The following is a 27,883-nucleotide window of genomic DNA, read 5'->3' as shown; positions in this document are numbered from 1 at the left end:
TTCCACGTTAGCCCTCATGTTTTTGAGATGTTATACTGTCGACCTCTGATTAATAAAGAAAAAATTCTCAATGAGAATGTAGAATCTACACATCTTGGTTTTTGGTTGCAACACTGCAGTTGTCTTCAGCAGCAGCCTGGAGAAAGCGATGGTGTGATGTCACAGGAGTTGCAGATGCATAATCTATATGGGATTAATAGAATTGGCCTTTGAGATAGCTGCAGAAATTGGAAGTACTGACAGCAAGGTGGCAGACAAAATTCCGTTTTCCTCATAGCTTTTGCCAGGAGCTAAGTATTTGGATTGTAGGGCTTTTTTTTCAATTAAATGAAGTTACTGGAAGGTGCAGTGGACACTGATGACAGTTACAGCTTGAACATACAAACCTTTATGTAATGAAAAATTGCATCTTCTGAGTTTCCAGTTATGTTATCCAGATCTGCTGGAAGGTTTTTGTATTTTTCGGTTTGTTTCTTTATGTTATGAGGTATCCAAGCATTTGAATAGCTGCTTATTTAAGAATACAGTTTGTTTTGTGCACTGAATGAGACCCTTAAATGTTTTTCAAAACTGTAACTTAATTCTTGTATTGCAATTAATATGTATAAGGAAGCAGAAATGAGGTTGCAGGCAAAACTTTTTTTTTATTATTTGATTTCCCAGTAGTGACTTTATTGCATGACTTTTTTTTTTAGTGTTCTTACTGTTTAGACTTAATAATTCTGTGGTTATATATCTTGCCTTAGGTTTTATATGCTCTGTCTGGTTGGATTTATTTTTACTCAGACAAATAAGACTTCTGCCTGGGAATTTCTTTTGGTAGAAATAATAAAAATGCAGAGTAGCATGTTTTTAAAAATACTGTGAAGAAAGTTTTGATCAGTTATGTGTGTTACTATTACCTAGTGTTTGATTTGTATTAATTCTTTCCATTTAATGTTGGAAATACTAATATTTTGTGGTTTAATAAATTGACCCTTTATTCACAGTACATATCTGAAAAATGCTGTTTGCTAGTTCCCAGTTCAATCTTAAAGTGAGAAGTTTACAGTAGTAATATATATAGAACAGGAATTGTTGCTCTGCCTATTTGAGCAAGTTTCATTGCTTCATTGCTTCCCGTTCATGTTGTTCTGAAATAGCTTCTGAATTGAGACATAGGTCACTGGTGATATGAAAAGAGTGGGGTATTGTTTTTACTTAATTAAGCAACTCCAAAGGGTTTGCTGACAGTGGAAACCAAACCAGGCAAGATAATAAGTTGGAAAAACTAAATGAAAGAGAAGTTTAGCTGTTGACTTCCTGGCTTTAATCCACAGCTTAGCTCCGTGCAGTCACAAACTTCTGGTGTATGTCTGTGCTGGTGTATGTATCTTTTCATTTATTTCTCTGGCCATTGGAGTGATATTCTTTTGAAAAGTATTACATCTCAGTTGTCATATCTGCAAACAAGTAGCTTTGCTTTAGGTGGATAAGAAATACTTTGGTGAACAGTGCACCTTAAAGGACACCCTTTCATGTTTGTTGTTTGTTTTCTTTTCATTTTTATATAACGTGTCAGCTTTCTGATAGTAGCAGGCTTTCATAAGTCATGTTTTTTAAGCTTTTGATCACTTCCATTGTTAAGCATGTTTTTCAATTCATTGTTTATATTTTATTGCTGTAATATTTAACAGATGGTGTCCAGAGGTCACTGTATGGAGTTTACCAAGGTTGTTGATGATGGTTGTTGATGATGTTATTGATGATGGTTGCTAAAAATTAAAACAAACTTGGGTTAGGTAAACTTCTCTAACAACAAATCCTAAGATTTGCATAGATGTTGTTGTGTGGGTAATGCTGAGAAGTCTTGAGATTGTCCAGCTGTACAGAATTCAACAGTATTTAAGTGGTGAAGGTGAATGTGTAATCAACTATCTCTGGCTACACAGTTTTTGCACTTTGTATTAATGTATTCTTTGTAAATATTAACTTTAACTTACTTGTCCTTAACAGCGACCTGCAGTGGATGAAGTTCTTCGAGAGGGCCATATCAGCCTGTCAGGTCTGCAGTTGCGTGCTCATGCGATGTTTTCAGCAGAAGGTCTGCCTCTTGGAAGTGATACTTTAGAATACGCATGGCTCATAGATGTACAGGCTGGAAGTCTTACAGCCAAAGTTACAGCACCACAGGTACCATCTAGAAACTATTCAATTCAACATATTACCTTTCTTCTTTCTTGTAAAACTGGGGTAGTGCTGATTTTTGGAAAGTACATGATCTCAGCTGAATTTGATTACATCTGTGCCTTGTGTAGCCTTAATTTTATAGTTTGAAAATCTAGTAATTTCTATAAATGGATAGGAGATGCCAAAAGAGATGAATCTGATATTCATCGTCAGTCTAGGTGTAACAGGGTGGCTAGTGTGATATAAGAATTTCAAAGGGTGATGTAACTGGTCAAATCAGTCGTGAACACCGTTGTCGCTACAACCTGTGTAGACACAGGTATGCTACGTCTGTGTATGTTAATGTACTTTACCACTGATCAGAAAGGCAACCACGATACCTACAGGCACTTTTAAGCAGGTTTAATCCATAAATAGAGCAGGCGTTTTGGGATGCCTTCAGCCATAAACTAGGTAACCTGATGAAGAGGAGAAAGGAAAATCTGTTTGAAAGTCTTAAGTATGAGATGACTTAGTTGTCTGTGACTTCCTCTGAGGTTACTTTTATCTTGTAATGCTGACTTCTGGAGATGCACGTTTGTTACCCCTGCTGGGTAACTCTCTGAGAAGGACAAATGAAGTATTCAGTTTTGATTGCAATCTGAAAGGCAATTTGATATCCCTCAAATGTAAGGTTCTTAGAGATATATAGGCATTTGCATGAAGGGATGCTGCCAGCAATAAGGATATCAAGTTGAGCATCTGGCGAGAATTTACTTTGCAAATAAAGTTCTGCCTTTCCATAGAAAGCTATGGACAAAGCACATTTTAAAGAAGGAGACAAATGAGATCATTTGTGGGAGTGTAGTATGGGCGCATCTCAGCAGGAGAGTAGGTGGTAGCTCAGTCATGCTGCTCACTGCAGAAATTCAGTTGTTTGCTTTCACGGTATTGGATTTTCCTCGGTCAGTCTTAGCACGAGCTCCTTTTAGTTTTGCCATTTATGTTACTTCTATTTTTCTAAATATAATGTACACAATAGGCGGATCAGTTTGATCTATTTGTGGGGCGGGCTGCCAGATCTTTAAAAAATATTGCTTTGTCAGTGTATCCCGAGATATGAGAAAAGTACACAAATTCTATTTAGTAGTTACTGTTTGGTTTATTTGTTCTACACATCTTCTACATCCTCATACTTCTCTAAAAATGGGAATTATTTTCTAGGATTAAACATGTATTTCATTAGGAGACTTCTGCAGCAAATAAAACCAAAGAAAGGTGTACAAGTAATTTCAGTAAATCAATAGACTCCAGATGCATTTTTATGCTACGTACAAGGACTTTTGTGGCAGTATTTACCAAAATGCTACCACTGATTTAAATAAGGTATAGAAGTTACTCCACTGCTCTATGCTTCAAAATTAAACCTACTTGGTTCAAAGTATTCTAAGTTTAGAGAACATTTTTAAATGCTTAATGCAACTTAAGGCTTTTCTTCCCTTACAAAGCCATTCTCAGTTGTATGCTTCATACAGGATTTTTATTTTATTTTTTGTTGCTAGCACTGCTGTGGAGCAGAACTTGAATTTGCTGTTTCAGGGTCATTGGCTTTTTTTCCTCCCATAGTGTGATGTATTGCAAGAATCTGTGAAGGGACAACACTAAAGGGGGGAGGAAAGGTTTTGTGCTCTCAGTCACAGCTATATTAAATTCCATTTAAATTACTGCTGATTTTAAGTGCCCTTTCCTTTGGCTAGCTGAAGAAAACCCATTTCCCTCTCATAATAGAGGCAGACAGTCATGAATCATTGCCTTTATGAATGAGCTAACTATATAAAAGACTTAAATCAACAATAGTCTAATGACTAGGTCTAGGGAGATTCAGCAGTGTTCTTTTAGCCAGTTTCCTCCTATGCTCTCTAAATGTAACTTTGTTGCTTATGTACAAGGAAGTCTGGCATTTAACTTGTGGTATAGAATATTTCAGAGTATTTTTTGAGGTAAATTAAGGGGTGCTCTGTCTTTACAATGAAGTTCTTAGTTGACTGTAATAGCAAAAGCTTTTTTGTTACATTAAGAAATAATTTAGGAAATTGTTTTATGTCACAGCGTTTTCCATGAAAAACTACAGATTTGCATATTGTGGCCCACACACAAATAAAAATCAGTCTTGAGTAACAGGAAATAGACTGTGTGTAGGCAAGGTAATGCAGCCGGAATGTTATGGTGGAGTCTTTTGTTTGTTTTTATTCCTGCTCACCTCCCAACATTTGGTAATGTTCTTTGAGTCCTCTGTGGAATACTGAAAGTTCATTTTGTGTACTTACTATTGGACAATATGTTGTTATTTGCTTACAGCTTGCGTGTCTCCTGGAATGGGGGCAGACCTTTGTCTTTCATGTAGTGTGCCGGGAGTTTGAACTGGAAAGGCCAAAATCTGTAATAATATGCCAGCATGGAATTGATCGTCGGTTTTGTGACTCTAAGGTAACCTTTCATCTGTCTTAATTGCTTGACCGATTTGCGCAGGTTCATAGAATCGTAGAACGATTTGGACTGGAAGGGACCTTAAATATCATCCAGTTCCAACCCCCCTGCCACGGGGAAAGACGCCTTCCACTAGAGCAGGTTCCTCCAAGCCCCATCCCACCTGGCCTTGGACACTGCCAGGGATGGGGCAGCCACAGCTTCTCTGGGCAGCCTGTGCCAGAGCCTCACCACCCTCACAGGGAAGAACTTCTTCCTAATAGCTAATCTAAATCTCCCCTCTTTCAGTTTAAAGCCATTCCCCCTTGTCCTGTCACTACATGCCCTTGTCAAAAGTCCCTCTCCAGGTTTCTTGTAGGCCCTCTTTAGGCTCTGGAAGCTGCCCTAAGGTCTTCCCTGAGCCTTATCTTCTCTAGACTAAACAACCACAACTCTCTCAGCCTGTCATCGTAGCAGAGGTGCTCCAGCCCTCAGAATGTCTTCGTGGCCTCCTCTGGACTTGCTCCAGCAGGTACGTGTCCCTCTTGTGCAGGGACCACAGAGCTGGACTCAGTACTCTAGGTGGGGTCTCACCAGGTGTCATGTGAAAGGGGGGGAGATTTTCTTGACCGCTAGTGTTTGATCTATCAGTGCTCCAGGACAGCAGAGACCCTTGTGCCTGGCCGGTTGTCAGTGTTCCGTTATAGGGACTCTTCAGTGAACAGTCCTGCTGGATTGGAGGGTGATTCTACTGACGTGTTCAGGGAAAGGCGCCAACAGCATCAGGGGGACCCCTCAGTGGGTCTGCCCACTTCATCTGTATATGTTACCCACTGCTGGTGACTGCTAGTGCCCATGAAGGACTAACACGAACAGTTTACAGAAATAACGCTCTTTATTAATACAAAATTGTGACAAATTAAGGTTTGTGATTGTCGGTGATAGGGAGTGTCTGCAGAAACAAGCTTGAAGCAATACACAACCAGACTATAATCACTAAGAGCAGCTGGAGTGAGGTAGTTATTTAGTGCACATAATATAAAGTTCTTACCCAATAGGGAGAGAAGACAGGTTCAGCCTGTTGGCTGATCCCAGAAGCTGTGATGGAGTCTGCCCTATCGTCTGCGCCTCTCATTCACTTTTATGCTTTTCTTTCCTCCTAAGTGGAACTTGAGTGACTGCAGTCACACATGCTTTTATTACTGATTGGTGTAAAATTCTCTCGCTTCTCATTTAAAGACAGAGATGATAAAAAATACAAAGCGCATGCTCAGTGAGGGGTGGTTGTACTTTGGAGGTGGGAACTTTGGGATGGAGGTGTGCGTTAATATGATAATGAGATTATAATGAGCAAGGTTCACCTAAGGGAAGTGATTTTGCCACACTTGTTGGCTCAGCAACAGACATCTTCTCTTTCCCATTTGATAGCTGCTGTGTGGCTTATCAGCTGTATGGTACCATCAAGTTCCCAGCCCTGCAGGGAGTACAATAGAGCCTAGCTGCAGTGTCTCCACTCCACTCCATCCTCCATTGCTCCTCTAGGATAGCAGGTTGTGTTGCCTAGGGAATCATGGTGGACTATTTTCCATGCATATCAACTGTCCTGAAAGTGACAACTGTATTTTACAACTGCTATTAGACCACAGTTTTCTCTAATTTTCCTCCAAGAGTGAATTTCGCACACCAGTGGGAAGAATCCCCTCCCTCGACCTTCTGGTCATGTTGCTCGGGATGCAGCCCAGGACACGGTTGGTTTCTGGGCTACAAGTGCACATTGCTGGGTCATGTTGAGCTTCTCATTGACTGACACACCTAAGTCTTTCTGTTCAGGGCTGCTCTCAGTCCAGTCTCAGCCCAGTCTGTATTTGTGCTTAAAAACTGTTCTTTGGAACAGTTTAGAAATCCAGCCCTAAGATTCCAAAGACACATGCAGTATATAGTCAGATTGGATGCTTCCTTTGTTAAATTTTAGCTAATCACGTTTTAGAAAGAAAAGCAATTATCTGGATTTTCCTGGGGAGATGCACGATGTTTTTGTGCTCTATGAATTACTTTGAAAAATGGTATTCACAGAAGTCATGCCTAGTGTTTTACCTCTACTGTGACAGGTAAGAGCCAAAGGGCATACTCCAGTGTTCTTTAAGAAGCAAAGGTCATACTTCCCCTTGTGCTCTTAGCACATTTCTGTGATATTTTTTCAACCCATATCCTCTGTTGATGAAAACTTGCTTTGGTGGGAGACTTGGGCTGACAGCTTGTAGTTCCATACACCACCTTTTCTTTTTTTTTTCCTTTTTTCTTCAGATGAACTGTGTCCCTGGGCCGTGCCCAACATCTGATGACTTAAAGTACACTATGACACGCTTAGCCATGGATGGAGCAGATCTGTATGTGGTAGAACATGGCTGTGCCACCAATATAAAGGTAAAAATAATTTATCTTAGCAGCAGTTAAAATACTTCTTTGTCAATAGAGTTCTTTGTATTTTTTGGATAGTTACCTGAATTTATTGCTTGCTTACGTGCAATGGACTAAACAGATTTGCTGGAACTTCAGGTGATAAAAGGACTGGGCCAGGAGTATGTCAGTTTGGCTTTTGCTTAGTAATTCCATTAATGATTTTGGAAAATGGTAAGGAGGAGTGGATGCCTGCCAAAATAAGAGTGGAAGCGGCAGGACTGGTGTAAAAAATGTGAGAAAACGCTAGGCAATATAAATCTCAGTGTCTGTGCTTGAGAGCTAATAAGAATTTGTGCTGTGAGTTAGTAACTCAGCAACTGGAAATGATTGATAGGGATTACGTTCAAGTTGATGCTTGTTAACTCCTAACCATCTTATGTGATACAGCTGTTCAAATTAAGATGTATCTTTAGTAGAGATGGGAGAAGTGTTAGTGCCACTGCTTGACTGAATCTAGAATACTGCATTGTATATCCTCTGTTCAAAAAAAGAATGTGCAGAGAGGAGCTGATGTTCTCTCTGTTATCCTGTGTTATCCTGTTATCCAAAAGCAAACTGGAATAATTTAATCACTGTAGCAAAATATAAGTTGAGACAATTGAGTTATGTTAACAACAGAAAAAAAGTGCTATGGTGGTACAAGAGACTAGTAGTTGTGCTGTCTGTTAATAAGTTTGGTTGCAAAATGTAGATTTAACATATAAGGTTTTGGGGCAGCTTCACATTACGAGCAAGAATCTAACAGGCAGGGCTATGCCGCCTTTTATTAGTGTACACCAGTGCTGGGGAAGGTAAGTACTGTATGAGCAGTTGGGTTATTTGTACAGTGATCAGTTTCCACAGCTAAGCGCAGGAGTAAAGCAAGAGCTTCTGGTTCATCTTTGGAGAGGGTTGGCTCCTGCCAGTACTGTACTTTTCATAGGTGAGATGCAGCCTCCTGTTTGGTTCACCAAAACTACTTGAGTTAACGCCAATACTAGAAATAGAGTGTGATTGTCTAGAGGCTACTACAACACAGTTCGTATGGGTCTTGGTTAAGATTTAGGATGTATGGAATTTCTTGAGTTTTGCAGTGTTTTACATGGCTGTCTCGCAGAGGTATTTATTAATTGTAGAGTTAATAAAGCTTTTTATTCAAGGTATGTAATCAGTGTTGTAGTCTAAGGAAATATAATGATATAAATCATATAAACTCAGATACCTGGTTTTGAAAGTTTCCTAATTCTTGTTTTTTAGATGACAGTGAAGAGTTTAATAATGGTTTAATTTTTTTAAGCATTACAACACCTGTCCAAAGTTGAGCTTTCTTTTTTGATTCCTTAACAAAAGGAGGCTCCTAAATTGAGATTTTTGTGATTTAAAACTGGCTGAAGCTAATTTTTAAGGTTGCTGCCTTTTGTGTGTGTGCGCATGCTGGCATATAAACCTGGTTCTCTGTCTATTTTTGAGAGAACAGTTTACTGAGGTCTTTCTGGAATGTAGCAGGTGGTGTGTTAACTGGTTTGAGGCTACCCTTTCTCTCTTTCAGTCATGGCTGATTAGAGTTCATGTTTTAAATCACATTTTCAGATGGGTGCTATACGTATTGCAAACTGCAACCTCCACAACCAGTCTGTTGGAGAAGGTGTAAGTGCTGCTATTCAAGACTTTCAACTGAGACAATATGTTGAGCAGGTGAACAATTGCAGAACTGGTCTTCAGCCGATATTAAGAAGGGCATATTGGCTGGAAGCTGGCTCTGTCAACTTGGGGCTCATCACTGCTGACATCGCTTTAGCTGCAGATCATCCTTCTAAACATGAAGTGCAGAGACATTTCTTAGAAACACATGATAACCGAACTAAGAGGTAAGAGAAGATGATCAGGGAGAGGCGGGAATCAAATTTGTCCTTTGTTCTCAGGCTGCACTGAAAACAGGCCTTAAAGAGTCCTGAGCAAGCTGGTGAGCAGCTGTGAACAAGATGCCTGGTGTAACTGTGATTTGTGTGTCTCCTCGAAGAGCAGTTGCCTCTGGCATAAGCAACGTTCCACCAGTGCAGAGTGTGTTTGCAGTGCTTGCCTCTGTGGAGAGAAAGCATGTGTTAGGGCAGGTGGGCATAATCTCTGCCTGAGCATGGTTGCCTGAGAACTGCATACATGTTTGTGATTTGTTCCTTTCTGGAGCTGATGCTTCATTTTGTGTCTGACATCTGTTTCAGATACAAATCTTACTCATTTCATGCTGGGTGAAATAGGAGCTCACACAGAAGAGAGAGATACCTTTTAATCTTGTTGTCACTGAATTTAAACGTACTAAGGCTGACGTGGTCATGTTTTTGTTTTCTGTTCTTCTGCTTTTGTACAGATTGTGGTTTTTGTGGCCCGATGATAATTTGAGGAACAAGAGAAGCAAGAACAAGTGTGGCTGTCTTGGTGGTTGTCGATTCTTCGGTGGCACATTAACAGGACTAGATTTTTTCAAACTTGAGGAACTGACACCTTCAAGCAGCTCTGCTTTCTCAAGTACAAGTGCAGAATCTGATATGTTTTATGGACAGTCTTTACTGCAGCCAGGAGAATGGATAATTACGAAGGAGATTCCTAAAATTTTAGATGGTGAGAATGCTTTGTTCTGTAATTTTACTCGATTTTGCCTAGAAGCATATTTTCTTAACTGCACATTAGTGTTTGCAGTCTTTCCGATTCTGGTTATTGAGTAGTACTTGTTGTGCTCTTGTGCAAGAGGTCATGTAATGCCATGGGCCTTTCTAAGAGCAGACAGTAGCTTTCATATGTGGAACTTTAATATTAATTTGTGACTGCTTTCTGAGTAAGAAGTTTTTGACTTGCACCTGTTCTACTTAAATAGAAAGCAGTCTACCAAGACAATCTGATGTTTTGCTGCTATGATTTTATTCGGTTTTATTAGTACAACATGCTAGAATTGTATGCATTTCAAAACGAGCACTTTTATTTAACAAGGATTTTTATTTCAGTGGGCAGGGAAGAGACCATTGCAGTTGTGTTGCCAGATGTTCAATTTTTCTGTTTCTGATCCTAGGTAAAGCAAATGGTGTAAAACGAAAAGATTGGGATTGCAGATCTATGGGTATAGAAATAGAAAGAAAAGCACAACATCTGAGCCTACAAGTGCCACTGCGCTCCCATAGCTCCTCATCGTCTTCAGAGGAAACAAGCAGTTCTAGCGCTGCACTCCCCTTGCTTGCAGGTGAGAAGGACAGCCCATCATCAACTACTGAGGATCACTTGGGACAGAAGGAGTTCTTGTCTGGTGCAAAAAGGGAAGATGGTCATGGAAGGTTAGTACTCTTTGTCCAGGTGGAAGTATAATTCGACTCTTGAACATGTTATGACAGAAAAAAACCTTACATTCAGCAATTTATAAAGTGTTGGTTATTTTCTAATGGTACTGCTGAAATGCATTTCCTAGTTTGAATGCAAATTTAAATCCCTAATAGGGTGTGGTTACCTGATCTAGGTAGAAAATCCAGTATGTAAGACAACAGTACTTGGCATTAATGTTCGTTTTTACTTCCTCTGTATGTAGACAAGTGGACTAACAAGTGGCAGAATTTAGTGTGTAATCAGCATTAATGAAATAATTGCTATGTTAATAGAAAGTCACGGAATCACTGAAGCATTTAACAGCTGCGATAATGTAAAAAAGAGAATCATTAATAAGAAAATAAGCAAATGAACCTTTAATATTTGTTTCTAGTGTTGCTGTTGAGGGTGCAGAGGGCAGCCCTGCATCCCCTGGCACCCAGGAAAAGCCTGTGGGTCAGTCTCCCCTGAGGTCTCCACTGAAACGGCAAGCGTCCGTGTGCTCCACGCGGCTTGGGAGCACCAAGAGCCTCACGGCAGCTTTCTATGGAGACAAGCAACCTGTTCCAGTTGGTGTGCAGTTCAGCAGCGATGTGTCTCGCAGTGATGAGAATGTCTTGGACTCCCCAAAGCAGAGGAGGAGCTTTGGTTCTTTTCCGTATACTCCATCTGCAGATTCAAATTCATTTCATCAGTATCGCTCAATGGATTCCAGCATGTCAATGGCTGATAGTGAAGCTTATTTTTCTGCAGCAGAAGAGTTTGAGCCAATAAGTAGTGATGAAGGCCCAGGAACCTATCCAGGGAGGAAGAAGAGAAAAAAGCAAGCTCAGAAAATTGAATATAGTAGAGGGTCTATTTATCACAGTGTGGAAGGGCCCTTAACAAGCACAGTCCATGCAGAAATTAGTCAAGATGTTAAAACGTTGCCAATTAAGACTCATCCTTCACAGGCTTCATTTGTTTCGGCTCTGGGAGGAGAAGATGAGCATGTTGAGAACATATATGTCATGGAATCCGAGAAGACTGTGGAGCGCGAGCAAATAACTTCCCAGCAGCCTGTAATGGCATGTTACCAAAATTACCTTACACAGTTCCAGGTGATCAACTGGTCAGTAAAGCATCCAACTAACAAAAGAACTTCAAAATCCTCATTACATCGCCCTTTAGACCTTGACACGCCAACAAGTGAAGAAAGTTCGTCCTCTTTTGAGCAACTTTCTGTCCCGACTTTTAAGGTATGGAAGATGGAGGAAAAAGGAGTAGAGAAAGGAATAAGAATTCGAAACCAGATAAAACTGCTTAGCACACCAGATGTGTAAATAAAGCTATGAGAAGTTTGGAACTTCTTCGCTTTTAGTTAAGGAATACCTTGGATTTCTAACTTCAGATCATGGGGCTATGTGGCTGGGAGGTTGTGGAACAGAAAAGATAGAGTTAGAATTCTGTGGATGTGTTTCTGAATTATCATTATTGCACTTAAAAATGCTGCCTGTTGAGTGATATACAGCTGAAGGATTATTTATGTGAGTTTTGTTTAAAAGGTGTGTTACGCACAACTTCAGTAGCAGTACACTTAATACTGATAAGTATAATCTAGGCAGTAAGTGCTTTATTTCAAAATAAAATCGAAGCTCAAATTTAAAAAATTGTTTTTGCAAATGTTTGGGCTTTTCGTTTTTTGTTTTTCTCATGTGATGTGAGCATACTTGCTTAAGGAAGGAGCTGAAATGAAATACATGGAAAATGATGGAAATTACTTGATGTAAAAATAGGTGTCTATGCTCTGGACTTCATCTGTTACTATTTTGCAGTGAAAGCTTTGATTTCATGCAAACCTTTCATAGATTAGTATTTGAAGTAGTTGGGGTATTTTTAAAAGCAATTAGTCACTATCTGTGTAAAAACTTTATAACCTAATCTCTCAAGTAATTTAAAAAAAAATAAACCCAGGAATTTCTGTATACAATGTTGTAGCATCTGCATATGAGGGATTCTTTTTAGAAAAAAAATGTAAGGAGAATCTTTATTTAGAAGATTCCTTAGGTATTTTTTTAATTTTCTTTGCACTTCTAGATTGTTAAACAGGGTCTCACAGCTAATTCATTACTGGACAGAGGCATGCAGCTTACAGGATCAACATCTAAGTAAGTTGAATACTGCATAGTATTATCAGCATATTTTTTAAGAGTAGGATTTTCCTGATACTCTTGGTAAATACTTTGGCTCTTATTAGCCCTTCCAAAATTTGATTTGTAGCAGTAGTTTTCAGTACATATCTGTCTTAGAACAGTGTTCTATTATGAAATGTTTAGGTTTGGTCAGAAAAAAAGTACACTGAGAAAGCATTAAATGATTTCACTTATATTGTTTTCAAGATTATGAATTGCAGCTTAATTTAAATTAATTTGGGAGATGCTTACGGCAAGTGTCCATTGCCTTGGCAGAAGCTGAACTTGCATTGAGGGAAAAGCCTTGCCCTGGGATTTTATTCGTGTGCTTCCTAAGCATTGTGGTAGAAGAAACCTGCCATTATATGCATTTTAATAAGAACTAAAATGATGCCAGGACTCTTCTGTATTTCTTTTACAAACCCAGATTATTAATATGTATTTGACTTGTTTAGTACACCGTATACTCCTTTGGAAAAGAAGTCTACAGAAAATACAGACGATGAAACAATAACAGAAGAATGGACGTTGGATCACCCTGTCTTCCAGACACGGACAACAGCAATAGTAGAAGTAAAAGGAACTGTAGATGTAGTTCTGACTCCTCTTGTAGCTGAGGCACTGGATAGGTAATTAATTTTACTTTTACTACTGCAGTGTTAACTATGCTAAAAATCGTCCAAAATCAAAGCTGTTTTGTTCAGCAAAGGTTTAGGTAAAAGGATTGAATAATGTGACTGATGGTACAGTAGGGCCCATGAATGTAATTCTGCATTTCCCATGAAGAAGCTGTATAATGTTATGCTGATCTCGGAAGTGCTCTTCATGGCTGTCAGTGCTTAATTTTTTCTCTGTAGTGTTAATTTAAGCATTATTGATGATTCCATCATGTGAAACTGGATCTTTAAATGGTCTGTTGTGGGTTTGTTTCTTCTCTTAGGTATATAGAAGCAATGGTGCATTGTGCTAGCACTCGACACCCAGCAGCAATTGTTGATGATCTGCACTGCAAAGTTCTTCGAGATGCTGTACAGAACAGCAAGACAAGCTTCTCAGAAAATGTAAGTAAGGGAACAAGAAAAATGCACAAAGATTTGCGGGAATATTGTTTTCTGTGTTTTACACAAAGAAAGCTTTAATTTAATTCAGTGATTTGAGATGTAGCAAAATGCTATATTAATTTGGAATATGTATTTATTTTTATTTTGTGTTTACTGTACATGCGTCTTGATCATACATTGTGTTCTTAGAAATTACTACAACTGATGTTCCTTATGTATTATATTCATATCAGCAATATATCATTTATTATTTTACAGTAGGTGGGAAGATAGTTTGAATTTTCTCTACCTCATACAAAGTTGTGAAAGTGCATGTGTTTTTTCTGCAGTTCATCTGATAGCTTAAAAAATTAATTTAGCTTGAAAATAATTGTATGGTAGCTTCTACAGAATTAAGAGTTCTGTCTAAGTTAATGACCATATCCATAGTTTATGATTTATTAGACTTCACAATTATTTACATAATTATTTACTTCATAATAAGTTGTTCTATATAACTTATATATTTAGAATTCAAACTTTCAGCTGAAATCTGGTGATTAGAAAGGTTAATGCAAAATGGCATTGCTGCCCTTACGGGTCTGGACCTCTACCATATCTATAAGTGCTACAGTCCTTGTTCTAGAAATCATGGTATTGTGCTTTAAATGATGTTGAATCTCTTGCTGTTTCAATACTAATAAACTATCCTGGTACTCTTCAGCTTAGCAGCTCTGAGTTTCAGTGAGAATAAATGAGGTTGGTTTGTTGTTTTTTTTTTTTCCTCCCTCTCCAAGTTATCTTCAAAGCAGGATATTAGAGGAACAAAAATAGATGCTACCACTACAGGAACAACAAACCAGGGACCAGCACAGACCAATCTCTCACTTAAGCAAGATAATGTGACAATTAAAGGTCTTCAGGCCAATGTTACTGTACCAAAGGTAACAACTTTTTGTTTAATGTATTAGTAGACATGTTGCCTCCTAAATTACCCTTATTTTGCATTATTAGTTCCGCAAAAGCTTAAGTGAAGCTATGTATTTGTGCTAGAGAACTGATGTTTTGAAAAGGATAGACTGTTTTGGAGCGCTCAATTTTGTTATGGTAGGTGTGCAAGTTAAATACCAACTGCTATAGGGGTAACTGTCATGTCTTTAAATTGTGTTTTTACATCTTCTAGGTGGGATGGGTTTACCTTTTATTTTTTCATTTTACTGAGAAGTATAAGACAAGATTGTATCAGAAATTAGTGATGTATACTTCAAATAACATGTTTTTCTAAATTTCTTTACTCTTTGGGGGAATTTTGCATATAGGTGAACCTGTGTTTACTACAAGCATCTGTTGATGAATCCCCAGGAGTTTCTTCTAGCAAAACTGTGACTCATGTTTCATTAGTAGCTTTGTGTTTTGATAGAATTGCTACACAAGTTCGTATGAATAGGTAAGAATACTACAGGTTACTATTTGTGGCTTGCTCTTCTTACATTAGTCAGAAGACTTACAATGATGCCAATTTTTCTCAGTTCAGAAGAGTATTTGAAAAAGTTGTCATGTCTGAGTTAAGCAATAAAATGTGTCATCTTTGTTTTATAAATGAACATCTAACTAGTTCCTTTAAGACATGGAGAAACCCTTCCGGAATAATTTTGGAACTTTAGTTTTAACTCTTTCTTATCTAATCTTATGCAGGATAAAATTAGTTTTTCCAATACTTTTCTACTGTAGCATATGTATCTTCTGTTTTACAAAGAATTCTTTTTAACACTACTGGGCTAACATCACTTAAAATTTTAAACAAAGATAATCAAATGAAATATGTCTATCTGAGATTCGCTTAATTGTTGGGTTTCTTTTTTTCTCCCCTATACTCAAAGGGGTATAGTTGAGGAGACTTCAAGCAATGCAGAAACTGGGAGGAATTCTGTCACATTTGATCGTTACATCCAAACCAGTAAAATGCAGCCTCAGTCTTCTGGCTCACTGAGATCCAATGCTGGAGCAGAAAAGGGAAAAGAAATTGCTGCAAAATTGAACATCCATCGCGTTCATGGGCAACTTAGAGGCCTTGATACAACGGGTAAGCCTTTTTTTGTTTAAATTGTGGAAATGTCAGTTTTCATAGAGGCAAGTGGTTATAATTGGCTTTGATCTTGTTTGGTTGTGGGTTTTTTTATCAACTCAGATAAAAAGGCACTTGAATGTGGAGATTTTGCAGATATTCTGAAAAGTGTGGGATGGTTGTTCTGAATTATTTTCTGCTGTTCTACTAAAGTGCTAGATTTAAATGTAGGCAGAGTGAAAACTATTAAGACTAACTTCTAAGCACTTGATATATGCATTGTAAATATTGCTATGCACTGGTAAATTTCAGTCCTGGGCTCCCTTCCTCCCAGTTAATCTCTCTTCAGCTACCATTTTTTGTCACCTGATGCTGGGAATGAATTACACTTCTTTGCTTTCTTACTACTTGCTAACAATCTCAAGATAGGTATAATGTGCCTGTTGTACTGGCAATTTCAGCATGACAAGCTGTAGTTTTTTGACTAATTATGGCTATAAAACTGAACATAAGACCTAGCCATTTGTCTTCCTTCTTGTTTGTGTTAAGGAAATTCCTTCCAGCGGCTATGAATTAAAGTCAGCTGCTATAACTCCTCATCCTCTAAAAGCTAACCTGGAAAAGATGACCAAAAGTAGAGGCAATTCTTGTTAAAACGGATGCAATTTTGGTAGAATGTATACCAGTTAGGGCCCTGTTTTGCTCTGGCCTGTAAAGAACAGGAATGTTTAGGACATGAGGAGGTGGCCTGTGAAGCAAGTATGATTGACACACAATAAACAAACAAAACAACTAACAAAAAACCCCATCACTGTGCAAAGATGCGAGCAGATGAAATTGGAAGAAAACAAAAGCAATGAGAGAACGTGAAAATGGTTAACTCAGTTATTACTGACTTATAGGTAGAATCTTAGCAGTAGTGTCTTGTGTTAAGTATGCTGCAGACATTCAAGATTCAAGTGTCCTGGGTTCAGCTACAGCAGTCATTTTTCTCCTTCTTAGTAGCTGGTGCAGTGCTGTGTTTTTTAACTTTCAGGCTGGGAACAATGCTGATAACACCGATGTTTTTAGTTGTTGCTAAGTAATGTTTACTCCGACCAAGGACTTTCTCAGTCTCATGCTTTGCCAGGGAGGAGGGGAAGCCGGGAGGAAGCAGAGACAGGACACCTGACCCAAACTGGCCAAAGGGGTATTCCATACCACAGCATGTCATGCCCAGTATATAAACCAGGGGGAGTTACCCGGAAGGCCCAGATCACTGCTCGGGTCGGGCTGGGTATCGGTCGGCGGGTGGTGAGCAATTGTATCCTCTCCCCTTGTTATTTCACTAATCATTATTATCATTGGTGGCAGCAGTAGTGGTTTTGTATTATACCTTAGTTGCGGGACTGCTCTTATCTCAACCCGTGGGAGTTACATTCTTCCGATTCTCCTCCCCATCCCTCTGGGAGCAGGGGGAGGAAGAAGGGCAGGAGAGAGCGAGCGACTGCGTAGTTCCGAGTTACCGGCTGGCCTCAAACCATGACACCAAGTAATTTTTTAATTCTGACCAAGAAAACTCCTCATCTTCTATTTAAAATGGTTGCGAAATTTTTTTCTAGGGATCTTAGCATTTCACGTATACTTCAAAAGTGATTGCAGTTATAAGTTGGGGTCAGAGAGTGAGGATTGGAAGCGATATAAATTGATTCAGTGTAGTTCTTTCCCTCAGACATTTGACATTTAGCTCTGTGAGTTAATATGTGATGGGTATAAAATTATTTAAAATGTTTCTTCAGAAATGTCCCTAGAAGAAAGGATTTCTATTTAAGTTGCATGCTAACATCAAAGAAATCAAGGTGGCATAGTACCCTCCTGGATCTTAGACAGTGAAGAAGAGAATGAATTTAAAACTGCTTGAGTCTCTATCATCTTAGGGATCAGTGAGACTTAGTGCTTTACACCTGTCCAACACAGACATAGCCATTCTTCCATCCAAGAAGCAGTCTTTGAATTAAAATTAGAACATAATTTCTAGATATCCTTCAAGTATGCTATAGTTAATACCAAATGTGTTTCTACTAAAACATATTGTCCAAGAGGACTGTCAGTATTGCTGCCATTTTTTCCTATTAAACCTTAGGTATTTAGTAGTAATGTTTTAGGTTGGGGTTTTTTTGGTAGTTTCAGGCCAATTGCTAGTTTCAGATAAAAATCTGAAGAACTTGTTTATACACGTCTTTGGAATCATGACTCTAGAAAAAGACAAAGAAAGCAGATGGATTAGGATTGGGTATGTCTCGAAGCTTTAACTTTGTGTTGCTTGGTCCTTGTTTTTTCTGAACTTAAAAATTACTCTGCCTGTATTAATATACCAGGAGCAAGGTGGTTCTTCCTCTTTCTATGCTTTTTTTTTCTTGCTCGTGTTTCAATTTTAATTTTTTTTTTTCTTTCTTGCCTTTTTTTTTCTCCCTTTGTTTTTCAGTATTGAGGAATACTGAAGGGACAACACTCGCAAAACATTGTAAGCTTCAGAGAAGTATTTGAAGATGTAAAGTATTTTTCAGTTTCTAACAAAGTGATAAATGTGTTTGTTGTCACAGATATTGGAACTTGTGCAATAACAGCAATTCCTTTTGGGAAATCAAAAGTTCTTTTTACTTTGGAAGAATTGGATGAGTTTGCTTTTGTGGATGAAACAGATCAACAAGCTGTTCCAGATGTAACTCGAATTGGGCCTAGTCAAGAGAAGTGGGGTTGGATAATGTTCGAGTGTGGAATTGAAAATTTAACTATAAAAGGTAAAGCTTATATAGGCTTTATGTTATTTTGTTTCATGGAACTGCTAACAATTCTGTTGTTAGCTCTTTTAGATTAGCAATTAATTTGATTAGAAATTGCTGAATGTGGGTAACACTAAAAAGTACACATCTATTGTAAATATCACATAGTATATTATACAGTAAAGGACCTTTTAGTAATCAAACCCACTTATAATAGTGAATGAAATAATATCATATAAACTGGTGTCAAAGTGAAGGTAGAAAGCGATACTTTCACTGATCACTTCAATCATGACCTTTCAATCATACCCACAGTAAGGTGCTTTGGGAGAGGGAAAGCTAGCTTCAAAAAGAAAAAAAAGAAAACGGTATATATGTATTTTCTGTCACCCAAGTTATTCTTTTCATGAATAGTGTTTAAAAATAGTCTTCATGTGTGTGCTCTTCATCTACTTGGAACAAGCTATCAGAAACTCTACAACTAGATGTTTGTCTAGAAAGTGTAGTGATAAATTGTTATGTAGAATGGTAATGCATCTTGTTTAATCAAAATCATATATATTTCTCCTCTTCAGTGCAGATCTTTTCCATGGGACATAACTTATAGATGTTTATGCACAGCAAACACTTACAGTCTTAGTATGGGTGCTTTTACAGGAGGAAGGCAATCTGGAGCAGTATTGTATAATACATTTGGAGTCATGGGTAAATCAAGAGATACAGAAAGAGGTGGATTGCTTGCATCGAATAACTCCTCAGATTCTCCAACTGGTAGTGGTTATAATACTGATGTGTCTGACGACAACCTTCCTTGTGATAGAACAAGTCCCTCTTCGGATATTAATGGAAATTCAGTATCAGATGAGCAGGTATGTACCTACTATGTAGAAATGATTGGTCTTGGGTCGGGCTTTTTGCGTGTGTGTTTTTTTGGGGTTGGGTTGTTGGTTTTTTTTGGTTATTAACATTCATAATGAAAAATCTGACAATTTAACTTGTTCCAACTGTACTCATGCTATCTACTTGCACACTAAACTGTCAGCTTTCTGCAGGTCTCTTGGTATTATCTGGGGAGAATTGGTGGACAGCATTAGTTTGTTGGTTTGGTTTTTTTTCTTCCTAAATACATATGAAACTATTTCTGATGAGCAGTGCACAGTATGGTATGTCAGCGTCACCCAGCGTAATCACTTCGGAAAACAATTTCGCTTTTGACTTTGTGTTTCCTTTTTTAAGGATGAAGGGGTTGAATCTGATGATCTAAAAAAAGATATACCCTTGATGCCTCCTCCCCCAGATTCTTGCAGCATGAAGTTAACAATCAAAGAAATTTGGTTTAGTTTTGCAGCCCCTACCAATGTGCGCTCTCCAGCCCATGTATTTTCAAGGTATAATTTTACCTAATTTAAAAGAAAGTGACACTTTTGCTTTGTTAAATTGCACTTGTGTTTGGTAGATTCTGATTGTAACTTCAATAACTTCTGTTCCTTCTCTGGAAATGAAAAATTTGTAATTTACATATACCACAGTAACTCTTCCTTCAATTTTTCATTGTTGTCATTTATATGGAAGTGTTGCTAGAAAATTTTTACACATGATTAACAGAAGAAAAAAAAAGATTAAAAAAACCCACAACAAAACAAACAAAAAAACTCAACAATGAAACTAAGAAAAGAGTAAAAATCTTCCAGTGAGACTAAAAAGTATGAAGGAGAAAGGCAGGGAAGGGTGTTTGTTTTGAGTAGGATAAATGCTAGAGAAGAGAACCACTCAGTTCTTTTGGTATTCAACCTGATGCTTAGCCCATGATCTTACTGCCCTTGCACTACAAAGTTCAAGATAAATGTTTCGAAGATAGTTTTTTCATACTGTGTTTATAGAATAAGCCAAATATTCCTGTCAGTAGTTTAATTTCAGTATAGAACTATAAATTAGAAAATACTCTTTGTGGTTTTGCTAATATTCTTGCCACAACCCTTCAGCAAAAGTACTTCATGACCTATTGTGTAACAGTTAATGTGGGATTCAGTGATGAGAATTTCGAACTGTTTGATTTCGGTAGGTAATACAAGTGGGAAGAGGAGGGAGTAGCGGTAGCAAGAGTGGATGAAGTCACGAGTGTGTGAGCAAGTAAAACAAAACCTGCCTTAGGTACTTTTTTGCAAGTTGTCATTTTCTGGGCAAAATGCCTGTAACATTCTTCTGTCGCATTCCACCTATTTGAATGTAATTCATAATAGCATTAGAAAATCTTGCGAATTGCTGCTGCTAAATGTGAATACCCAATTTTTTCATTTTTCTCAATAGGCAGCTGAACCTCTTGAGTACTGCAACGCCTGCAGTTGGTGCTTGGCTTGTTCCCATTGATCAAGTGAAATCCTCATTAAATAAACTAGAAACGGAAGGAACCCTGCGAATCTGTGCTGTTATGGGGTGCATTATGACAGAAGCATTAGAGGTAAATGACCTTTAGAAAGTAAATAGGCAGAGCAGAGCAGAACAGTGTATTATGTAGTATATATATTAAAGATTATGGATATTTTCAGTAAAGTTACAGAACCTATTATAAGCCCTGACTTCCAGAAGTGGTCGCAAGAACTTGCTACCTGTGATTTTTGTACACAACCTAAATTTCAGTGGAAAAAAATTCAGCTGTTACCAGTGAGGAAGTCTTGCGCTTCTTTGCAGGAGTGTACCTCCAGGTAAAATAACTGGAGTTTGTGCCTTTTGAAAAGGAAGAGTAAGAAATAATGGCTGTAGTATCTGGTATATTTTATGAAATATGAAAGTATGTTGAATTATGAAATATTCAGGGTATCTTTCAGGAGAAGTTGTGAATTTTGTGCTCCTGCAGTGTACGGAATCATTGTGTTATTGGACCCACTTGTTAGAGCAAGGGAGAACAAGCATAGTGAGGGTGAAACATTATAGCAAGAAACACAAAATAGACAATTTTTTTTTTGAAAACCAGGATTGGTAGAGCTTTTATGACAAATTGTGTGTTACAGTGATTTGCTAATGAGCTTTTCGTGTGTAGGCAGTATTAGGCTGTTCGTTTACTTGGCACCATCTAGTGGGAAGGTTTCGAGATGATACTCGTTGCTGAGATCATGTCTTGCATTGTAAGATTGACAAGCTTAGTGTCAGGATTAATTTTCTGCTGTACTCAAAAGTCATCCTTTACAGCAGTCTCTTACTGCTACTTTCCTTCCTATTTCTTTTCCCAGCCTTTTCCTAGCATTAAACAACATTAGAAGAGTCCCTAGTTTTTCTATAACTAGGAATGAATAGTTTCTTTTAAAATCTCAGCTAGCTGTGCATATATGTCTATTAGTCTGGAAGTAACTTTACAAAGTCTGCAATTTGAATCCAGCCTTCTGTTTTATTACTTTGTATAAATAAGTATCAAGTACGATTTTTCACATACGCTATTTAAAATAAGGTAGGTATCTGTACGGCAAATCTTTGTTGTGGAAGTTCAAAAAGGGGTGAGAAGTTTGTGGTATCATAGGGGAAACCTTGTAGGTCATGAGTGTGTTCCATTTGCAAGCATGTTCACATGTGAAAAACTGTTATATTTTAATCTAGAATAAAAGTGTGCACTTTCCTCTGAGAAGCAAGTACAACAGGCTTACCAAAGTGGCTCGTTTCTTGCAAGAAAATCCTTCTTGTTTACTGTGTAATATATTGCACCATTACCTTCATCAAGCAAATTACTCCATTATTGAGGACGCCACCATGGTGAGTTACCCTGTAAAAATGGAAATAACTCAGTGGGTTAGTTTCAAATGTACCAATTTTAATGTCTCAAAGTAGGTAACAGATTAAGGAAAGTTAACAAACAAGAAAATATAACCCAAACTCGTGTATAGCCTTAAATTGATAAGTAGATATGGCTTCTCTCATTTCAGATCTGCTGGTTTTGTTGTGGCCCGTGTATGTGCAAAATTTGTTATCAAGCTATTTTATTAGTAAATACATGAGGAATCATAAACCTAAAAGGCATGTCTTTAAAATTATTAATGTCATTTTAATCAGATTTCGTTTTCCTTAAAGATAGCAGTAAAGCAGTAAAAATTTGCATCTGTAATTTTAAAATTGAATAAATCTCAATAAGGCAAGCGCCTTATTAGCTTATTCCAAATCCTGTCCTCAAAATTACTTTTCATGTCTTAGAAATACTTAAAAAATGCAGACAGTTTAAGAAAAGAGCTAAAGTTGTATAAACCTTAAGGCTTAAGTATCTAATCTTTTTCTTGTTCCTTTAGAATGTAAATGTCTGTTTTGTAGGGGTGAATAATTGTTTGAACAAACATATTTGGCATAAGGAGGAGTGTTTCTTCCTGATTTTGTGTCATTTTCATAATCCAATTCCACAGCTGTCAGATTTAAACACTATATTTTTCAACACATTCAGCTGAGAGCCCAGTGATCAGAAATAGCCCAATTTGTGGCAGAAATAGCCCTGTGTGATTCAAAGCTTTTTTCTTTAGCATAGTTCAGTGATGCAATCAAAACAATCCCTATTTTTGCCTCACATTTATGTTTTTAAAATACTGCTTACCAACAATGGGAAAAAAACCTCATCTTACTAATTTCAGTTCTGTTTCTACAGGCAATCTAGTGCTGTTGTGAATTTTAGGCCATAGTTCAGAGCCTTATAATTACTTAAGTACTTTTAGTTTCATATTTAATAAACCTGTTTCCTGTTGTTTATTTTCGGCCCCTTTGGGCTAGATCCTCAAGTCAAGCAGATGAATGTGTTTAGGGTGTTCAACGAAGCTATAATTTTTACCAGTTAGCTCTAAGGGAGTTCTGACACCACCACCCCCCTCAGTTTACTTTAAAATACTGTGATATGCATTTGTTGTTTGTTTGTTTGTTTGTTTTTTAAGAGTGATGGCCTTCCTGCCTTAGTAACCTTAAAGAAAGGTCTAGTTGCCTTAGCAAGGCAGTGGATGAAGTTCATTGTGGTGACCCCAGCCTTTAAAGGAGTTAGCTTACACAGGCCAACTCAGCCAGTGAAATTGCAAATGAATGCTTGCCACGACCCTGAGGATGGACTTGGATTAGACAACGGAGGGGCTCTTCAGAGTGACACAAGTGCTGACGGAGCAGAGTTTGAATTTGATGCAGGTATTTTTGTGTACTTCGGTCTCCGTAAAAATTCATAGCGTCAACTAGCTCTTCTGAGATCATTTCTATCTTCTTTAGTTTTAATGCTTGAATACATTATATTCTTCTTTTTTTAGAGTCATTAAGCTTCTTTTTTAGAATCATCTTTATTTTGAAGCTGCTGCTTACAATTATAGTATTATAATAATTATTATTTATTTGGGGAAAAACAAAACAGGACACTTGTCTTTCATCGCATGCTTTGTCTTGTTCTTTACTGCACAAAATATGTCAACTTAATTATTTGCTACCTGGTAATTAGGATTCTCTTGTGAGCTTCTGATGTTAGGTAGGAAATGTAACATGCAATTCTATGAACTCTCCCAGGAATACCTTCATACCAGCCTTTTTATTTGTTCTTTGCCAGGTAGCATTTATCAGCTTAAAAAGAGAAAACCCAAAGATGTTTGTGTGTGAAACTTGTATGTAAGCATACAGTATGATGGAGTTTTTTTGCCTCTGTCTCTAAAATATCTGCTTTGCTTGAGCAGACTGTTAGAGAGACTATCAGAACTAGTGAAGTATTTTAATTTCCCTCCCCCATGTATATTATTCTGTTTTGCACCAAAAATTTTTGAAGTGGCAATTTTGCTTCCTTGTATACATTTACTTATAGATGGAATTCATGCAAATGTAAGCATCTTAATTCAAAAAATGATCAGCTGTGCCAGAGTCAGCAAAAGAAAGTGAAATTTGGCAGTTTGCTTTTGGATTTGTAGCACAGAGCAACAGCTGTACGATATTGAAAGGACAGAAGGATTTTAAACAAAGTCCAGTAGTCCCGTGTCTTAGATCTTTTTTTTTTGTCTTAAAATTCCCTAGAAGCTGTGTATAGGTGCATGTCTGAATTTGGAAGTTCATGGCTGCTTGTAAATAAATATACCTAATAACAGATAATCTTGATTTTCCCTATATATACAAATGAGAAAAAATGTTTGCTTGTTCCAGCTACTGTCAGCGAGCATACAATGCTCTTGGAAGGAACAGCTAATCGCCCTCCACCTGCTGGTGGCTCTTCTGGGCCTGTAACTGGTGCTGAGATCATGAGGAAATTATCCAAGACTCACACTCACAGTGATTCTGTTCTGAAAATAAAGGTAAGTTCCTAGTGCCATGCACGAGGGAAAAGTGGTTTGTAGCTGGCCTGTTAAGAAGCAGTTCTGCTTCTTCAGTCACTTGCTGCTCACTCCTGGTTGTTTTAAGCCTTTAGGCAGATCAGGAGCCTTCTACTTGGTGCCAGAAATCCCCAGCTTCTCTTCTTGCCCTTCCCAGAGGTTACACTCACCATTATACTAGGGCTGAAAGAGATTTGGTCTTCAGATGAAGACCGAATACAAATGAGGCTTATATTCAGTGGTATGCACTGTTCCTTCTGCAAACTTGCTTTAGGTGAATTCTATGCATCTGCAGTTCCATTTTTTTACGTGTTAGGCTTTTAAAACTGATTTTATACATAAAATTATTTTAATACTTGAGAATTCAGTAGTACTTGTATGGTGTATAACCTGCGCCAGATGAACTGCTACTTGTCTAAAAGTTTGCAGGAATGAGAATTTTGTAGGTGTTGTGTTCTCATATTCAGACCAAATGTTGCTTCCTTTTTGCCGTTTACACAGTGCTTCACTAGTTTGTTTGTTTTCTTCACAAGGGTATACATCCATACCATTCCCTAAGCTACACTAGTGGAGACACAGCTACAGATTCACCAGTGCACGTTGGCCGTTCTGGAATGGCAGTCAAAGAAAGCCCAAGAAAAGAAAGTCTGCTCAGCTATCTTACTGGGAGTTTTCCTAGCCTGCATAATCTGTTGGAAGGGACTCCTCAAAGAAGTACAACTGCAGTTAAAAGTAGTTCTTTAACAAGAACAGGTATGATGCAGCTTCAGTAAGCTAAAGGGAGGGGAAAGAAGGATTGGTTTTATTTTAATGATTTAGAAAAGGTATTGTATTTTCACTGTGAGTTATCATTTCTGTTTAACATCTCACCTTGCCACTCCCTCCCCCCAAATAAGAATCCTAGTTTTTAATAGCAGTTCCTAGATATCGCTATATCATACCATTTCCTGGAAACAAACAGCAAGTGCTTCAGGTTCGGAAAAGAAATTAAAACTAACAAAATGAAATATTTTCCTTTTACTTAGCATTACTACTTTTTGAGTATAATACATAATTACTTAAATGAGTCTTCTTGAATGAATAAGGAAATGATCGTTCTGTATTTGGAATTTTTTCTTGACCTTGTAAGTAGCTCAAAAAGTGGACTAAAACTAATGTTCCAGTAACTTCATTTGTGTATAATGATTTGCATATTTTTAGTAATGGTCTTTTGAACAAATGTGTTTCAGAGAAGTTTGAAATACATACATTGAAATTTGAATGTTCTGTATTATTGTTCAGAGTGCATTATTATAATTTATAAAAAGAAAACCATATAAGTTTGATACTGCATTCATTTTCTTTAAAATGTCTCTCCTTTGCTGTCAGGCAATGAAGTATTATTCAGAAAAAAAGGTATTTTGGTTTCTTAATGACTCCTTTCTTCTAATTAATGGTAGAGATAAGCAAATGCACTTGTAGTGCAACATTCATTAGTGTCATAGTATAACTTCTGTGGTGTAGTACCTGTAGTGCTATTTGACACATAATTTACTGGAATAAGCTTTGAGGATTAGGCTGACTTTTACAGTAAATAGGCGTCAGTAAAATTATTGCTGCATTCCTGGTTTTTGTTGACTTTGATGCAACAAATGCTAAAGCTTCTGATTTATCTGTATAGGAAATACTGTGGCCACAGACATGTTATCTGAACATCCTTTGCTGTCTGAACCATCTTCTGTGAGTTTCTATAACTGGATGTCAAATGCTGTGGGCAACAGAGGAAGTGTAGTACAAGAAAGTCCGGCCACCAAATCTGGACACAATAGTCTTCCAACAGGTATCGCTAATTACAGCTGGATGGATTTAAGAGATTATTCTGGGTTGGCTGTTCCATGTTTACGATATTCTTTCTGAAAGTAATTGAGCAAGAGACTTAAGTTTAACAGATGTAAATACTACTTGTGGGAGTTCTCAGCAAATCAGAAAATGAACAAATGTGATTTAAGCAAAACTGTTGTTTTCATTTCCCTCACCCTGCCTCCAAAAATGTAGCTTTTTCTTATATTTGGAACTGTAAATGTAGCTTCCAAAACCATGTGTAGCTGCCCACAGCTAAACCATAAAATCATCCTCAGTTGCAGAGTTCCTTGGATCTTGTTAAGTTATTTTTAATCTAATTTGCATGTGCTGGTTTTGTAATAAAGATTTTGTAGGTTGGAATCCTTGCTCTTTCTCAGTTCTATTTTGATACTAAACATAAACCTCTATTTTGAGTATATAGTTCTTCAGGAATGGGAAGTCATCAACTGGTGTAAGGGAAGGGAGAAAAGGAAATATACATAACTGAAAGTCTTAAATGTGTTAAAGAAACCAATACATAACGACTTATTCCGGCTTATTATTATTGTAAGCCTGCCATCACTCATAATCCTCAAATATGTATATCTTGATTTTCTTTATCACTGACACTGAATTTGAACGTTTCTTCTATTAATGGTCTTTCAACAGTAATATATTAATCTTAGGCAACAAGTTGTTTTAATTTGGTTTTAATATTGAACAAATGATCCTACAAAACATCTTTGTGGCGTACATGCTGCTTAACTGGTGTGGCTTCTCTATAAACTGGAACGTGTTTCTCTACAAAAAGAATCATAGGGTAGAAGTATAGCTTTCAAATTTTTATTTCTCCAACCCTTCCCCCCCCAGCTATACTTTTTTCTATTGAAACTGTAACAGTTTGTTCACAAGCTCATGTTCCTGTAATTAAGACTTAGTCATTTTAACTCAGACACAAAGCTATCCAAACCAGTTTTCTGTGGAGGTGTGTAGTCATGGTGCTTTGATAAGTGCTGTAAGCTTGAGTTTTGGAGAACCAGGATTAATTTATACTGATATAGCAACTCTGTCTCATGGAGGTTGATTAAGTCCTGTCCAGCCTAAAGATTCAGGAGATTGAGCATTGCCCTTGTGCTGATTGTTTGTGAATAGAGCAACTGCAGGGAAGTGCCTGTCCACAGTCATTTTTATGAAGAGCATATTTGACTAGAGACTAATCTATAGACATCTAATTGGTGGATCTTGCATTCGGACTAATGAAACCCAGAAGCTTATAGCACATTGAAAGCCAAAAGAAAGTATCTGCAAGTGTAGCTAATCTTTCCTTTGGTTGATG

General features: G+C 37.6%; 1 protein-coding gene across 24 annotated transcripts in view; it reads left to right on the top strand.

Annotated features, from left to right (window-relative positions):
* KIAA1109 (KIAA1109 ortholog) overlaps positions 1–27,883 on the top strand; it is a 115,357-nt gene that overhangs the window by 40,422 nt on the left and 47,052 nt on the right. For all 24 annotated transcript variants that reach the window (XM_030480749.1, XM_030480768.1, XM_030480755.1 and 21 more), the window contains 22 exons: positions 1,996–2,172; positions 4,507–4,635; positions 6,919–7,038; positions 8,644–8,921; positions 9,419–9,669; positions 10,115–10,373; positions 10,793–11,636; positions 12,475–12,545; positions 13,025–13,198; positions 13,510–13,630; positions 14,407–14,553; positions 14,929–15,056; positions 15,490–15,692; positions 18,257–18,454; positions 19,094–19,305; positions 19,673–19,824; positions 20,744–20,894; positions 22,025–22,177; positions 23,332–23,572; positions 24,560–24,708; positions 25,260–25,479; positions 26,387–26,545. In XM_030480749.1, coding sequence (XP_030336609.1) covers positions 1,996–2,172; positions 4,507–4,635; positions 6,919–7,038; positions 8,644–8,921; positions 9,419–9,669; positions 10,115–10,373; positions 10,793–11,636; positions 12,475–12,545; positions 13,025–13,198; positions 13,510–13,630; positions 14,407–14,553; positions 14,929–15,056; positions 15,490–15,692; positions 18,257–18,454; positions 19,094–19,305; positions 19,673–19,824; positions 20,744–20,894; positions 22,025–22,177; positions 23,332–23,572; positions 24,560–24,708; positions 25,260–25,479; positions 26,387–26,545 — 4,537 coding nt within the window. The remainder of the gene's footprint in view (positions 1–1,995; positions 2,173–4,506; positions 4,636–6,918; positions 7,039–8,643; positions 8,922–9,418; positions 9,670–10,114; positions 10,374–10,792; positions 11,637–12,474; positions 12,546–13,024; positions 13,199–13,509; positions 13,631–14,406; positions 14,554–14,928; positions 15,057–15,489; positions 15,693–18,256; positions 18,455–19,093; positions 19,306–19,672; positions 19,825–20,743; positions 20,895–22,024; positions 22,178–23,331; positions 23,573–24,559; positions 24,709–25,259; positions 25,480–26,386; positions 26,546–27,883) is intronic.

The sequence above is a fragment of the Strigops habroptila genome, chromosome 3 (genome assembly GCF_004027225.2).
Source record: "Strigops habroptila isolate Jane chromosome 3, bStrHab1.2.pri, whole genome shotgun sequence".
Taxonomy (NCBI): Eukaryota; Metazoa; Chordata; class Aves; order Psittaciformes; family Psittacidae; genus Strigops; species Strigops habroptila.
This window is presented reverse-complemented; position numbering and strand designations above follow the sequence as displayed.